The following is a 15,608-nucleotide window of genomic DNA, read 5'->3' on the forward strand; positions in this document are numbered from 1 at the left end:
TTTGATCGATGGTTCCTTTCATGAAGACAGAAAAACAGCATTCGGTTTCACATCAGTCTTTACCTCTTTGCAACAGCCTTCTTCCAGAAACTCTGTGAGTTTTGATAAATGTCGATAGTTGTAGAGGGGTTTCATTCCTTTTGTTCAAAGGCTCGCTGTGAGTCATGCGTGACTCGCTCTTAAAGGTTTGCAGCTGAAACCCAGTGGAGGGGGGACGTCAGGGTCGTGGCCACATGCTTGGCAGTGGGGTGGGTTGAATTGATTGTAGTGAGGGCGTCCTTGGGGCTCAGCGTTGGGGGGTGACACTTAGAGGCGCTCAGCCCCCCAGCAGTTCTGCCGAGACAGGTGGGCAGGGTCCTCCCGGCGCCCCTGAGCCCGCCTCGCGTCCCCACAGATCCTGTGGACCTTCTCCATCTACCTGGAGTCGGTGGCCATCCTGCCGCAGCTGTTCATGGTAAGCAAGACGGGCGAGGCGGAGACCATCACCAGCCACTACCTGTTCGCGCTGGGCGTCTACCGCACGCTGTATCTCTTCAACTGGATCTGGCGCTACCACTTCGAGGGCTTCTTCGACCTCATCGCCATAGTGGCCGGCCTCGTGCAGACCGTCCTGTACTGCGATTTCTTCTACCTCTATATCACCAAAGGTACTGGGACAGGAGGCGCCCCACCTGGCCAGCCCAGCCTCCCCGCCTCCCTCTGCTCCCCCCCAGCTCCCTCTGCCCCCTGTAGGGTTTTGGAGGCGATCAGCCTCTAAGGGAGGGAGCCCTTGTGTCTTTCTCCCTCTGAGCCGCTGATGTCCCAGTTGGCGACAAACCCCAGCCCCAGATCTCCTTCCTGGGATTTGGGGGGTGGGAGACGTGTCTCGGGGCTCCTTTCTGAGAATCCCAGCCGACTCCCTCTTAGAAGTTGAGCCTGCTGGCTCTGTCACTCGGCGGGTAACTGGATGGTTAGCAGTTCGAACCCAGCAGCTGCTCTGTTTGAGAAAGACGAGGCTACCGTAAAGCTTTAGCCCGTGGAAGCCCTAGGACGCAGACCCTGTCATACCTGTTTGTCAGGTCAGCAGGGAGTTGGTCAGGAGGGAGCTGCCGACGTTGGGTGAGGAAGCGGGACTGTGGAGGGACATGGAGGCTTCTGGCAGGATCTGTAAGGTGCACTTGACAAAGCAGGGGGAACCTCAGTTTTGGAGACTGAAGAGTAGACATGAGGCCAACAGAAGGAGCAGCCCCCGGCCCTTCAGGGCAGAGGAGGGGTGATCTTCTCCCGCAGCCCCAGACCCTTGAACCCACCCTGCTCAGTGACCAAGAACTCCCAGGGAACTCCACGGAAGGCGGAAGAAGAGTAGGCAGCACTAGGAGAAGGGGGGCCCCGTCTCAACCTTTGTCCTTGAGGCATTCTGGTCCATCCGTTTGGCACGGATAGTTTACACTCCACTGTGGCCAAAAGCTGGGAGGGTCAGGCTCACCCCGGGTGCTGCGGAAGAAAGGGCTGGCAGTCGGCTTCCCTAAAGATAGTTGTGTGTACCCCTTCAAGCCGGGTCTGTCTCTTGGTCACCCCATGTGACGGAGTGGAACTGCGTTTTAGAGTTTTCCAGACCCTCAATGAGATGGATCGATTCTGTGAGTGGAGCGGTGGGAATGAGTGTGTTTGAGACGGCGAGGTTGGCACAGGATAGAACGGCATTTAGGGCTCTTGTACATAGGGTCGCTAGGAGTCACAAGTGACTCGATGGCACATAACAACAATAATTGTGTGTGTGTGTGTGTGTGTGTGTGTTGTTGTTGTTATGTGCTATTAAGTCATGTGCGACACATAGCGACCCTATGTACAACAGCCCTAAACTCTGCTCTGTCCTGTGCCAACCTCACTGTCTCTGACACTCCCATCCCAATGACCCCAGTCACTAAATCAATCCACCTCCTGCGCTGTCCCACCACCCTGCCAATCATGACGTCCCTCTCCAAGGACTGGTCCATCCTTACAACATGTCCAAAGTATGTCAGATGAAGCCTCAGAATCTTTGCCTCCAAGGAGCAGCTTGGCTTCACCCTCTCCAGGACGAACCTGTTTGTTTTCCTAGCAGTCCATGGTACCCTCAATACTCTTCTCCAGCACCACAGCTCAAAGGCATCAATTCTCCTTCTATCCTCCCCAGTCATTGTCCAGCTCTCTAATGCATAACAAGTGATTGCGAAGACCATGGCCTGTATCAGACGCACCTTAGTCTCCAGAGAAACACCATTGCTCTTCAGTACTTTGGTGAGGTCCCTAACAGCAGACTTGCCCATGGCAATGTGCCTTTTAATTTCCTGGCTGCTGGTGCCAAGAGTGTTGACTGTGGAGCCAAGCAAACTAAAGCTGTGTACAATCTCAATCTCTTCACCATCCATCCTGATGCTGCCAATTGGCCTAGTTGTGAAAATCTTTGTTTTCTTGATATTGAGCCTCAATCCGTATTGAAGGATACACTAGAGAGGGAGAGAGAACAAACTCAAAGTCATTGCTGTTGCGTCAGTACCGACTCGTAGCCACCCTCCAGCAGGCCTTCAGATGCTGTAAATCACACATGAGCAGGTTACCTGTCTTTCTGCCATGGTGCATCTGGTGGATTCGAACTTTGTGCCTTTGGGATTTCAGCACAAGTCCTTACTACTAAGCCACCAGAACCCCATAAATTGATATTATATATACAGGCTGACCCAGAAGGCAGGTTTACAGGTCACTGGCCTGCTTGACCACCTAGAAACGTAGGTATACTTGTCTGATAAAAGGAGATAGTCTTGTGTGGTTATTAAAAAATAAATAAAGGAATAAAATTACATATAGTATAGTGTGTGGTTTGAGTTTACCAGATGCTCTGCTGTAGAAGGAGAAGCAATCTCGGATCCCATTTGATTGCTGCTGTTGTTGCTAAGTGCCGTCGAGTCATAGACGACTCAAAGCGACCCTGTGAACGAAAGACCTGAGCGCTTGTACAACTTGCATCCTTTCTCCAGGTTCATAGGGTTTCCAGAGACAGGCTATTTCAGAAGTGGATGCCACTCCTGCTTCCAAGCTTGTTTTAATTGGGGAGCTCCACCAAACACTGTCCACCATGGGTAACCATTAATGCATTTGACACATCAGTGTCACACAGTTCAGCTTCACAGCAACCACGCGTTACCTCTGTACAACAAATAGACAGACCAGTGCTATACCACATAGAAGAATGTTTGACCAAAACCAATCAAAGCCAGGCCTGAGGGCCGCAAATTAAAATCATCCACCTTTGGCTTGGTAGCATCACTTTCTGTCCACCAGGCCAACAGAGCTCTCTCTCTTTATGACACACAGCAATTCTATAAACAACAAACTTAATAACCCTTGTCCTATCCTACGCCATCCCCACAATCCAAGACATGCTCAGATTCGACAGTTCACAAAAAGAAAAAAAATCACATATAGTATAAGATGCAATTTTATAGTTCTATCCTATTTTAATTTTTCTAGGCTGTAATAATTTAAAAATATATAAATACTATTATATGTGATGTTACATACATAAGCAAATAAATATGTGTTACTTTGCTGTTGAGACAGTGCAAACATGCACGAATTACTCACTTTCTACGTGCACTGTTTAGCTTGTCTCAGCCTCCTTTCCTGAGCTGTTTCTCCCCCTTCACATGAACTCACCGGCTCCTAAGGTTCCCATCCAACCTTTTTAGTTTCTTGTCAATTTGATCTGGTAGATAGATAGATAGATAGATAGATAGATAGATAGATAGATAGATAGATTTCTTTAAAAAGCCTAATAGTCAATGCAGACTTTTGTCCTAGTGAAGCTCAGCTATTACTTGGTTTTAAGGTGACATTATGATGGGAATATTTTTTGTGTCAAGTTTAAAGATTGTCTCAGGGCAGTAGTTTCAGGGGTCCATCCAGCCTCCATCCCTCCAGAAAGCCTGATGTCCGCGTGAATTTGAAACTCTGTTCTGTATTTTCCCCCCCTTTGATCAGGACTCTGCTCTGAAGGCTTTGATCAGAATGTGTATAATGGTAGCCGAGCACCAGCTAGTTCTGGTCTCGTGGCAAAGGCGACAGTTACTCATGGAGGCAGTTAGCCACACATCCCCACTTCCTCCTCCTCTTCCTGACTCTCTTGCTCTAATAGAGACTAGTTTTTTGTGCATGGAGGCAGTAGGCATTTATTTTTTTTTAAAGTTTATTTAATTTTATTCTTTTGTGTGCATGTACCGTCAAATCGGATCTGACTGGTACAGGAGGAGATTGTCCCTCCTTCTCCGGCAGAGCATCTGGTGGATTCGAACCGTACGCTTTTGGGATAGGCATTTAATTTTTTTAAAAATTTATTTTATTATTCTTTGTGTGTGTGTGTGTGTACTGTCAAATCAGATCCAACTGGTACAGAAGGAGATTGTCCCTCCTTCTCCAGCAGAGCATCTGGTGGATTTGAACCGTGTACCTCTGGGATTGCAGTGCAGCGTCATGCCACTAGGCCACCAGAGCTCCCTGCATTTAATTTTTTAAGTAGAACAAACGAGGTTGTAATTTTTTTTAAAATAGCTTTCAGTTTATTACAAATATTTAGTATTGGCTTCCCATATTTCCCCCTTTTGTTTTTATCATAATTATGTTATCATCTAGACGAGCATCTTTTATACACAAATAAAACAAATTAAACATAATAAACTCAAAGAAATACTTTCAAAAATCTCCATATGATCAGAAGGATTCAGGTTGAATATTCCTTGAAAGACTGTTTTAATTGTCCCATTGTCACAGTGCTTGTCAAAAACATTTCTGATTAATCTTCTTTGTCAGTGTATCCTTTGCCATTCCCTATCACTCCTCCCTGAGAGAGACTTCACCCTGATTCATAAGGAAAAGGGGACGGCGGATTCTCTTAGCTACTTCCTGCTGGAAAGGGACGCTATAGGTTTCAGGGGAGGTTGTAATTTTTATGGAAGCAGATCACTAAGTTTTTGTCCAGTGGATCCTCTGGGTGGGCTTGAACCGCCATCCTTCTGGCTCACGGCTGAGAGCTAAATCATCATGCCACCAGTCAGGTGTCCTGTTTCTGTGTCTCCATTGCACTGAATCGCTTCTGACCTGTGTCAGAACCATAGGCTTCTACCCCAAAGAGTTCCCTCACCTGTAATCTTAACAGGAGCTGATTGTTCCGGGGGAGGATTCGAACTGGTAGCCTTTCAGGTCGCCCCGTGGAGCTCAGTGTTCCTGGCACGTGGGGATGACCATGAGTGGAAGTGGACTGAAGAGCTTGTTTTTATTATTCGTTTTATTTTATTATTCATTGCAGGGCCCCGTCTGGGTGTGGGTGGCAGCTGGCCCTGATACAAGACCCCTGATAACACTCACTTCCTTTTCTCTTTTCAGTCCTAAAGGGGAAGAAATTGAGTTTGCCAGCCTAGCCCCGGCCCTGGCGACCCCTCTCCTCGGCAGCGGCGATGGCAGCCAGAGGCGCACGCAGGACGATGATGGGAGACGGGAGCCCCCTGCCCACCCAGGGACGGCTTTTTAAAAGAACCAACCTCTCCCCACTCCCCATCTGCCTTCCTGCCAGGTTTTAGGGGGCAACGGAGGCCCCAGGTCTTGAAGAAAGTCAGGACCTGAGCTGTTTGTAGTTCTTTGCCTTTTGAAGAAGAAGAAGAAGAAAAAAATCTTTTCACTATTTCATTTTTAATTCTGATGACACCTTTCTTCTCTCTGGTTCCTGATTTTTATAAACAGTTTCCATGGTATCTGATGGGATCGGGCAGGGTCGAGGGGGCTTTGTCCCTCCCCCTGCCCCCTGGGCTTCCTTCTAGACTCCACCGCAGCCCCACTGGGTGCCAAACACTAAATCCACTGACACCCCACTTGTTCTCACCCCCAGGGACACGCCCTACTTACCCCGTCTGGGTTGGGGGCTGGGGAGGAGATGGGGGCCTGGGAAACACTCCCCAGCTTTTCCATAGTAATTTGTTTTCCAAAGTTTGGGATTTTTTTGGTCTTATTCTGATTTTTTTTTTATTTTGGGGGGAGGGGGCTGGCCCAAGATCACCACTGCCCTGACGTCACGTTTTTTGTACAGAATTGATGGTTGATTCTTTGTTCTCTTGAAATAAACAGAGGAAAATGAGACCTCTCTTTCAATACGCCTGTGTGCTTGCGTTTGGTGTTTAGAAGGCCTTATGGGTTGATTAGAGCCCTCCCCCCGAAAAAAAAACCCTTTTGTATTGTAATTCCTGACCACCTCGCCTGCAGTGAGTAAACCACGGACTGCAGAGAATGGACGGATCTGCCTGAGAAGTGCAGCCAGAGTGCTCCTTGGATGAGGGGCTGCTGACTCTGGGTCCCTGTAGCTTGAGCATGTTACTGGGAGGATTCAGTCCCTGGAGAAGGAGTGTGTCTCTCTTATCTGGTGCTGCCACAGTGGGTGGCTTCTCCTGAGGTTTAGGAGCCTGGGTGGCTGAATTTGACAGTTGCTCCAGGGGCCAGCTGTCTCTGTCTCCTGGTTCTCATCATCTAAGTGCAGGAACCCGGACTCAGAAGACACACTGTGCTCCAGGCTCCTTTCATGGTGGTTCTGAGGTTCCTTTTCCGCTCCCTACTGTCTCCTTCTCACCCTTCTAAGATAAAAAGTGAAGGCAGGCCACACGCCGTAGGGGAGGAGATTACCATCCTCCTCTGAAGCAGCTGGTGGATTGAACCACACACCTCTGGGATTGTTGTTGTTATGTGCCATCGAGTCGTTTCCGACTCATAGCGACCCTATGCACAACAGCTCTAAACCCTGCTCTATCCTGCGCCAACCGCACCGCCTCTGACACACCCATCCCGATTACCCCAGTCACCGAATCAATCCATCTCATAGAGGGTCTTCCCCTCCTGCGCCGTCCCTCCACCCTCCCAAGCATGATGTCCCTCTCCAAGGACCCGTCCCTCCTGGCAACATGTCCAAAGTATGTCAGACGAAGCCCCAGAATCCTTGCCTCCAAGGAGCAGCTTGGTTTAATCCTCTCCAAGATGAATCTGTTTGTTTTCCTGGCAGTCCAGGGTACATTCAGTACCCTTCTCCAGCACCACAGCTCAAAAGCATCCACTCTCCTTCTGTCCTCCCTAGTCATTGTCCAACTCTCACCTCTGGGATAGGCATTTAATTTTTTTAAAATATTTTTTAAAATTATTATTTGTGTGTGTGTGTACCTTCAAATCGGATTTGACTGGTACAGGAGGAGATTGTTCCTCCTTCTCCAGCAGAACATCTGGTGGATTTGAATTGTACACCTTTGGGACTGCAGTGCAGCTTCTTACCACTAGGCCACCAGAGCTCACTGGCATTTAATTTTTTAAGTAGAACAAACAAGGTTGTAATCTCTATGGAAGCACATCACCAAGTTTTTGTCCAGTGGAGCCTCTGGGTGTGGGCTTGAACCACCATCCTTCTGGCTAACAGCTGACAGCTTAATCATGATGCAACCGGGCATCCTTCTGTTTCTGTATCTCCATTGCTGCTGAGTTGCTTCTGACCCGTGTCAGAACCATAGGCTTCTACCCCAAAGGGTTCCCTCACCTGTAATTTTAACAGGAGCTAATTGTTCTGGTCAGAGATATTTTTTAGGGCTGTTGTACATAGGGTCGCTATGAGTCGCAAACCACTCGATGGCACATAACAGCAACAATTGTTCTGGGGGAGTGGCTAGGTGATTTCGAACTGGTAGCCTTCGAGACTGCAGCACAGCTTCTTGCCTTTAAGCCAACCAGAGCTAGGTGGGATTATCATACCTTAGTCTCTTTAGGAGTTTTGGAGGCTCAATGCTAAGGAGTTGCGCTGCAACCCAGAGGCACAGGGTTTGAATCCACCAGCTGCACCAGGGCAGAATATGGGCACCGTTCTCCTGTGCACTTTGCTGTATCAGAGGACGCGCTGGAGGGTGAGCTATGAGTGGGTTCCCACCCAAACTCACACAACAGTCCCCTTACAGAGGGTGCCCGGGTGCCGTAGTCCATGGGAAGCTGTACCACCGACCCATACAGGGTGCCTCTCTGACAGGTCAAGTCTGCCGGCAGCTGCACAGGAGAAAGATGGCCATTCTTTCCACTCCTGTGTGGTTTGTAGCCTCTGAAACCTGCTGCAAGTTCAGCTTGGAGTCAGTTCCGACCCCAGCCCTGAGCTTGAGCCTGGACGCAGTGTCTAAGGAGGGGCCCTGCTGGCTTTAAAAGCCACTGTCTCTCCTGTGGTTTAAACCCACCAGCTGCTCTGCAGGAGAAAGATGGGCTTTCTCCTCTGGTGCAATTTACAGCCTCAGAAACCCACGAGTCAGAACGGACTCTCGGGCAGTGAGTGAGTGCATCCCCTCGTAACTGCTGACCGTGGCCTCGATCCCATGGCGGCGATGGTGATGCCTTTACGGAACTGCCTCTCTTTAGCCTTCCTAACGCCATTGGTTGAGTTTGTTTCGTGCTGGTGAGTCAGAACTGACCGAGAGCTGACGCTCCTGTGGATTTTCATGGGCAGGACGTCGTGTGGAAGGAGAGACAGCCCATCTCCTGAGCGGCAGCTGGTGGTGTCAAACTGCCAGATAGGACTTAAAGCACACAGGATAGTGACACAGGATAATCACGCCGTCCTGACAGTTGTGGCCACATGTTTTTAGGGGACACAATTCATTCCGTCATGAGCGTTGGCAACAAAAAATGAAGACCCTCGACGAGATAGATGTTCAGGCTGTGAGCTGAGACACAGTAAAGATTGTGAGGCTGACACAGACGGGCAGGGTGTGTGTGTGTGTGTGTGTGTGTGTGTGTGTGTGTGTGTGTGTGTGTGTTGTACGTGGGGCCGTGATGAGTGGCGAACCAGCAGTGAGCCTGTGGTTGTAATCTCATTTGGGAACGGGTTGCCTTTGTTAACAAGATTAGTGTAGGGTGTTTTGAGTTGATCTCTTACAAGATATTAAAGAGGATTAATCAATCAGGGTGCTATGAGTTGCCTGCGATTCGACGGCACTTAACAACAATATCAACATAGAGAGAGATCAGCTGGCCTAGTGGACAGAAAGCAATGCTACCAAGCCAAAGGTGGGTGACTTTTAATCCGCGGCCCTTGGGCCTGTCTTGCATTGTTTTTGTTCAGACATTCCTCTAGGTTATATAGCCCTGGTGTGTCCACTTGCCGTATGGTGGTAACTTGTGGTTGCTGTGAGGCTGAACACTGTGACATTGATGTGTCAAATGTGATAATGGTTGGCTACCCAATGCGGACAGAGAGTGGGGTGGAGCTCCCTGATTTAAACAAACTTGGAAGGAGGAGTGGCATCCACTTCCGTAATAGCTTGCCTCCGGAAACCCTATGAACCTGGAGAGAAGATGAAAGGCACCCAAGCATTGAGGACTCTTCTTCATAGGGTCGCTATGAGTCACCTGCGGTTCGACAGCACTTAACAACAAACAACAATCAATCAGAGATGGTAGAGGTCAAGGGATGTGGGGATCTCCAAGGAGCCTGGAAGCAGACACTGAAGATACCAGGACCCACATGGAAAGCCTTCCCCTGGAGCCTTGAATCCAGTCTTCCAGCCCTCTAATCTGTGAGGAAATTAACTTTTGTTTGTTGCAAGCACCCCCTTGTGGTATGGCTGTTAACAGTAGTGGAGAACTAAGATACGGGGTTTCTTCCTTGGCCCCCTTTCGGCCTAGGCTTTTGCCTCATTAACCATCCCAGGCAACAAAGAGAGCAGGAAATGGGGAGACTGGCTTTCCCAAAGCTAGCCAGCTGTACTCCAGCTCTTCACTGCTCCACCAAGGAAGCAACTGCAAAGAAATCCTTGAAGAGTCTGCTTTTCTCAGTTCAGAACTTTCCTGATTGTAGGGATGACCGAGGAACTTGAAAAGCGTTCAGTGTTAGGATACATCAAGGCCCGTGGGCTTAATAACAGTCATTGTCCTCCTCTGTGCAAACCAGGGAAGAACTCACAAGTACACCAGTTAACCACATGAGATCGAAAGGGCAGCCTTGGCCCAGGGAGAGAGCTCAGAAGGCTGGAAGGGAGAACACAGATGGATGAATGGAAACAAAAGCCACAGGGAGGGAGCAGGAAGAGTGCTGTTCCGGTGTGAAGGGTGCAATTACTGCCATAAAACAAAGCCTGCTTAAATGATGGAGTGGAAAATGAATTGCTTTATAAACTTTCACTCAAAGCCCAATTTCTCTTTAGAAAGGGGGAAAATAGTAATAAAAGAACACTCATGTCGGGGCTTGCAAGCTGGCAGCGATGCCCGGCCCTCCTATTTTCTTTTTCATTTTTGCCTGTTTTTGCATTTTGTTGAACCCCACACTATGATTTTCTTACAGAAAATGCAAGTGGTTGCCAGCTTCTAAAAAAACCAGATTTCCGCCTCGGAATCTGGGTTTCTGGCCGCTCTTGACAAATCAGTCAAGTTGACAATGCCAGGGCCTCATTTATGGGTGGCAGCAGATGGCGGGGGCTGAATAGACGGGACGTGAGCTTTTTACCAGAGTCCCCAGGACTTGGCGACGTGGCTGTCCCCATGTGCTGCAAGGGCTGGCAGTGTTGTTTTCTGGGTTGCTTAGGCTTATTTTTTTTTTCCTGGTAAAGTTGAAAATGGAATGTTTCCACCTCTTTCTCTAGACCTATTTCGCACGTGGCCTGCCCCCTTCACTTGTCTTCACTACCTGGCCTTCGTAACCTCATGGATTCCGACCCCTGACACAGTTCAAGGACACTTCCTGACCTCTGTCTGCTGGCATTCTTCAGGCCCCCTGGGTGCCAGCTCTGGCCAGGAGGCAGCCTCTGTAGCCACCGGCTCGATCCTGACTCCCACGACCTTAAGTGTCAGGGTACAGCTGTGCTCTGTCGGGTTTTCAGGGGCTGGATTTTGGAAGTCAATTGCCAGGCCTTTCTTCCAAGGAGCCTCTGGTTGAATCCGAACAATCAAACTGGTGGTTACAGCACAGTGTGCTGTTTGTCCGCAGCCCCTGGGGTCCACTGGAGGCCGGTAGCTGAAGGTGACTTAGGTCATAGTATGTACAAACGGTAACTGGTGTTTCAGTGGTCAAATTCTCACCTTCTATCTCGAGACCCGGGTTCAAATATCACCCCTGTGCGGTCATCACTTTTCTGTCAGTGGACGTTTATGTGGTTATTTTCATTTATTACAGGGTGGACATTGCTGTTTTCTGGGTGGCTGTATTTTTTGGGGGGGTGGGGTGTTTTTAGTAGAGGTAAGAGTAAAATAGTTTCACATTTCTGTGGAATTTGCTGGAATGCTGGACAGTTTTCTGTACAGACTTCAGACTAAAGAACTAGCAACAAAGGCCTGGCTATCTGCTTCCCAAACCAGCCTGTGGAGATGCTTCACGGCAGTGGTCTGACCTACACAGTGTCGTGGCGACAGCGTAGGGACCAGGCAGCGTTCTCTTCCCTTGTGCCTGGGCCTTCGTGAGTCGGATTCAAATTCCAGCAGCTCTGAGCTTCTGTGCTGGGCTCACTCAGCCCTCAAGAGGGGCCTTTTGGGAGCTCTGGTGGCCTCGTGGCAAGAAGCTGCACTGCAATCCCAGAGTTGCATGGTTCGAATCCACCAGATGCTCTGCTGGAGAAGGAGGGGCAATCTCCTCCTGTACATCAGATCTGATTTGACACATGCACAAAAAAATACTACTACTTTAAAAAAAAAATGAGGGGCCTCCTGTGGACGAGGAGGGAGGACCGGAGGCCTTGAGGGGACGAGGCTGGAGCCACCGCCGTGTGGGTTCTTGAATGCCTTTCTCTCTGCCTTTCTTTCAAGCCAAGGTACATTCTGTTGAGGAGTTGTGCCCAGAAGCCTGATGTGGGAAGGGCTGGAGCAGGGCTGTGGCTAGCTGGAGTCAGGGGGAGGGCACCCGCCGCCTGCCCAGCCCCGGCAGAACTGTCTGAAAATCACCCACGGAAACTCCGAAGACTACAGCCCTGTGATACCCTTGAACCTGGAACAGAACTTATCCCTCTGGTTCAGTTTGCTGCCCAACAGCAGATGTTGTTGTTGTTAAAAGCCATCGAGTCATAGACGACGCATAGCAACGCTATGAACAAAAGACCTGGACACTTGTATAACTTTCATCATTTCTCTAAGTTCATAGGGTTTCCGGAGGCAAGCTATTTCAGAAGTGGATGCCACTCCTGCTTCCAAGCTTGATTTAATTGGGGAGCTCCACCAAACACTGTCCACCATGGGTAACCACGATCGCATGTGATACATCAGTGTCACAGTGTTGAGCATCCCAGCAACCATGAGTTACTTCTGTACAGCAAATGGACAGACAAGTGCTGTACCACTTAGAAGAATGTTTGACCAAAAAAACTCCACAAGTAAACCAGGCCTGAGGGCCACAGATTAAAATCACCCACCTTTGGTTTGGTAGCATAGCTTTCTGTCCACTAGGCCAACAGAGCTCTTTCTATGTTGTTGTTGTTGTTATTGTTGTTAAGTGCCGTTGAGTCGTAGATGACTCATAGTGACCGTATGAACGAAAGACCTAACACTTATATAACTTTGGTCATTTCTCCATGTTCATAGGGTTTCTGAAGGCAAGTCAGTTCAGAAGTGGATGGCACTCCTGCTTCCAAGCTTGATTTAATCAGAGAGCTGCACCAAACACTGTCCATGGATTCCAGCACATGCTGCTGACCCAGAGGGATTTTAACTAGGAGGCTTTATCACCTTGCCTCACTTCCCTTCCTTAATAACAGATGTTCTTGTTGTTAAGTGCCATCGAGTCGTAGGCAACTCATAGCAACCCTATGAATGAAAGTCCTAGACACTTGTGTGACTTTCACCCTCTCTCTAGATTCACAGGGTTTCCAGAGGCAAAGCTATTATGGAAGTGGATGCCACTCCTGCTTCCAAGCTTGATTTAATCGGGGAGCTCCACCAAACACTGTCCACCGTGGGTAACCTTTACCACATTTGACACATCAGTGTCACAGTGTTCAGCTTCACAGCAACCGTAAGTTACCGCTGTACGGCAAGTGGACACACCAGGGCTATACGACCTAGAAGAATGTTTGACCAACAATTTAAAACAAACCTTAGGGCTGCAGATTAGAGTAACCCACCTTCTGCTTAAAAAGAACAATAACACCAGGGAGGCATTCCCTCCTCCCAGCAGTCGCCACAGATGATCCAAAGGGCAGATCCCAGAACCAGTGTGGGAATCCCAGCCCCTTCCCTCATGGGTGGCATTTGTCCTGCTAAGGAGGCCACAGTGTGTGTGGTGAGGCTTGAAACCAACCACTGTCTTCAAGTGTACCCCAATCCATGGTGACCTTCTATCTGAGTTCCAATCTTGATGAGACCTGCTATCTTTCTTCTGAGGAGCTCCTGGTGGGTTTGAACTGCCAGCTTTGGGATGAGTCGCTGGGCACGGCTGGAAGAGCTCCGGTCCCATGGTGCGTTTCAGGTTACGTCCACCAGTGGCCCCTGGGGACATGGGGTGTGTCCTCCCCCAAAGATCCAGGCCTCAGTGAGCAGAATCCACTGGACTCAGTGAATCCACTGGACAGCCGTGGGTTTGAGGCTGGAGACCCTGCTGCACGAGGTCTAGGAGCTCTGCTGCCAACCCAAAGCCTGGTGGTTCAAATCCACCGAGAGGCTCCTCACAAGAAAGGCCGGGCCATCAACTTCTGAAAACTCAGCGGCCCTCTCTGCGCACCCCGGGGGTCACTGCCCTCACCACGCCTGGCCTGGCTGGGACGGTGACGCAGGGCCTGTGGCAATGAGCTCGAACAGGCACAGATGTGAGGACGGGACAGGGGGTTCGGAACCGCCCTTGGCCGGTCGCTGAGTCGGAGCTCACCTCACACTGGTGGTGCTGTGGTTAAAGTGCTCGGCTGTTAAAACCAAAGCAGCTGAAACCAGGAGCCGCACAGCAGGAAGAGGCCTCCAGAAAGGTCCACACACACAGAACAGACCGGGCCGGGCCGGGTTTCAGATTCTGCTGGGAGCAAACTCTTGGTGCCCCGACTCCGCCATGCCCGGCGGGAACAACTGAGTGAAGGCCACACACCACCCCGCCCCCGTGCCGTCCCCACCACTGCTTCAGTGGGTCCTTTGCCCATTGGGGTGACCAGTGAGAGCCCCTGTGAGCGGCAGGTCTGTTAGAATGAAACCACCCGCACCATCCCCGGACGTCTTCCCTGAACCCCCGCTCTGGGCTCCTATGCCGTCCCCTCCACATCTCTTTCCTGGGGGGCTGGGACAGCCTGGGCGCTGGCTCTGGTGATGGGATGGTGATGGTCCCACTGGCCTCGGTTGTCACTGTCCACCCAGCTGGAAGCCAGGCATCCTCTACGGGTCGGTGAAGGAGCCCTGGTGGCGCAGGGGTCTAAGCCAGGCCTGTCTGGTCTCACGGGGTGGGGGGAGTGGGCTCAACCCAGGGAACCCCACTTTCCCCACAGCCCTGAGGGTTTCCTGATCACTCACTAGTTTTTGGCAGAGAAGGCGGAGCGGCTTAGGCTTGGGGGTCCCAGTTCCTCATCCTGTTCAGGTGCCCAGAGAAAAGCAGCGAACGCCGAGGGCCCCACAGTGGTCTGGGCTCAGAGGGGGCTTGACCGCTAGTATTCTGGAGGTCTGGTGGCACCGTGGGTGAGACGCTGGGAAGCCACGCGGCAGCCCGCTTGTGAGGACGCCCTGCGGGGCGCTGCTGTCCCACAGGGGGGCTGTGGCTCTGGAAGGCTTGATGGCCGTGACTTGTTTTTTCACCAGGCAGTGGGGACCCCTGAGGGGTGCATGGCTACTAATTAATTAAGCACTAGCTGCCGGTTCTGACCCCCCCCCAGAGGCCCCGCAGGAGATGGGCTCTGCTCCTGGGTGGCCACAGCCCCAAGGGCTCTGTAGAGGCCTCCACTCTGCATCCGTGGGCTCCTTGGTCCCCTCCGCTGGCCAATGAGAGGGTTTTCCTGGCCGCCACCGCCAGTCTCGTGCCAGCGAGGTGGCATGGGACAAAGCGCCCAGGAGGTGACATGGGAAGGGGACCCACGGTGGAGAGCCCTGGGGGCACAGTGGTTAAGTGCTCGTCTGCTGACAGCGGGTCAGAAGTTCAAACCGCCCAGCTGCTCTAAGATGGAAACCCAGGGGGTTCCGCTCTGTCCTACAGGGAGCTGGAATCCACAGCAGTGAGTTTGGCTTGGGTGGTGGAGGGCTGAGGGGTGACTGTGCAGGGTCCCTCCTGCCCCCACCACGCAGAGAGCAGAGGATGGGACGCAGGACGGAGGCTGGCAGCGGTGTCTTTACTCAGTTGTCGGGCATCATGGCGAGGCGGGGGGCCTTTGGCGTGCTCAGGTAGGGGGACAGGGCAGAGCTGGTGTAGTTGGGGCTGAGGGCAGAGGAAGCAGCTGGGCTGGCGGCTGAAGGCGGGGAGAGGGTGGTCAGCACCACGGCCCCCTCGTCCAGGGAGCGCTTGTAGGGGACGGGGTTGTCCTCTCGGAGATCCTGGAAGGCCAAGTAGGCCTGGAACATCTGTGGGCAGAAGAGGGTGACCGGAGCCTCATGTGGGCTGGGGGTAGGGGGACAGAGAGGAGGGGTACAAGGGTGGGCAGGGAGGAGTGGGA

General features: G+C 51.1%; 2 protein-coding genes across 2 annotated transcripts in view; one reads left to right on the forward strand and one right to left on the reverse strand.

The window, feature by feature from the left end:
* KDELR1 (KDEL (Lys-Asp-Glu-Leu) endoplasmic reticulum protein retention receptor 1) overlaps positions 1-5,432 on the forward strand; it is a 14,939-nt gene extending 9,507 nt beyond the window's left edge. Inside the window, exons 4-5 of the mRNA XM_006897262.1 lie at positions 395-647; positions 5,398-5,432. Coding sequence (XP_006897324.1) covers positions 395-647; positions 5,398-5,432 — 288 coding nt within the window. The remainder of the gene's footprint in view (positions 1-394; positions 648-5,397) is intronic.
* Positions 5,433-15,291: 9,859 nt separating this feature from the next.
* SYNGR4 (synaptogyrin 4) overlaps positions 15,292-15,608 on the reverse strand; it is a 24,692-nt gene continuing 24,375 nt past the window's right edge. Inside the window, exon 4 of the mRNA XM_006897263.1 lies at positions 15,292-15,516. Coding sequence (XP_006897325.1) covers positions 15,292-15,516 — 225 coding nt within the window. The remainder of the gene's footprint in view (positions 15,517-15,608) is intronic.

Source organism: Elephantulus edwardii, unplaced genomic scaffold (genome assembly GCF_000299155.1).
Source record: "Elephantulus edwardii isolate Elephantulus edwardi_28Jun2011 unplaced genomic scaffold, EleEdw1.0 scaffold00208, whole genome shotgun sequence".
Taxonomy (NCBI): domain Eukaryota; kingdom Metazoa; phylum Chordata; class Mammalia; order Macroscelidea; family Macroscelididae; genus Elephantulus; species Elephantulus edwardii.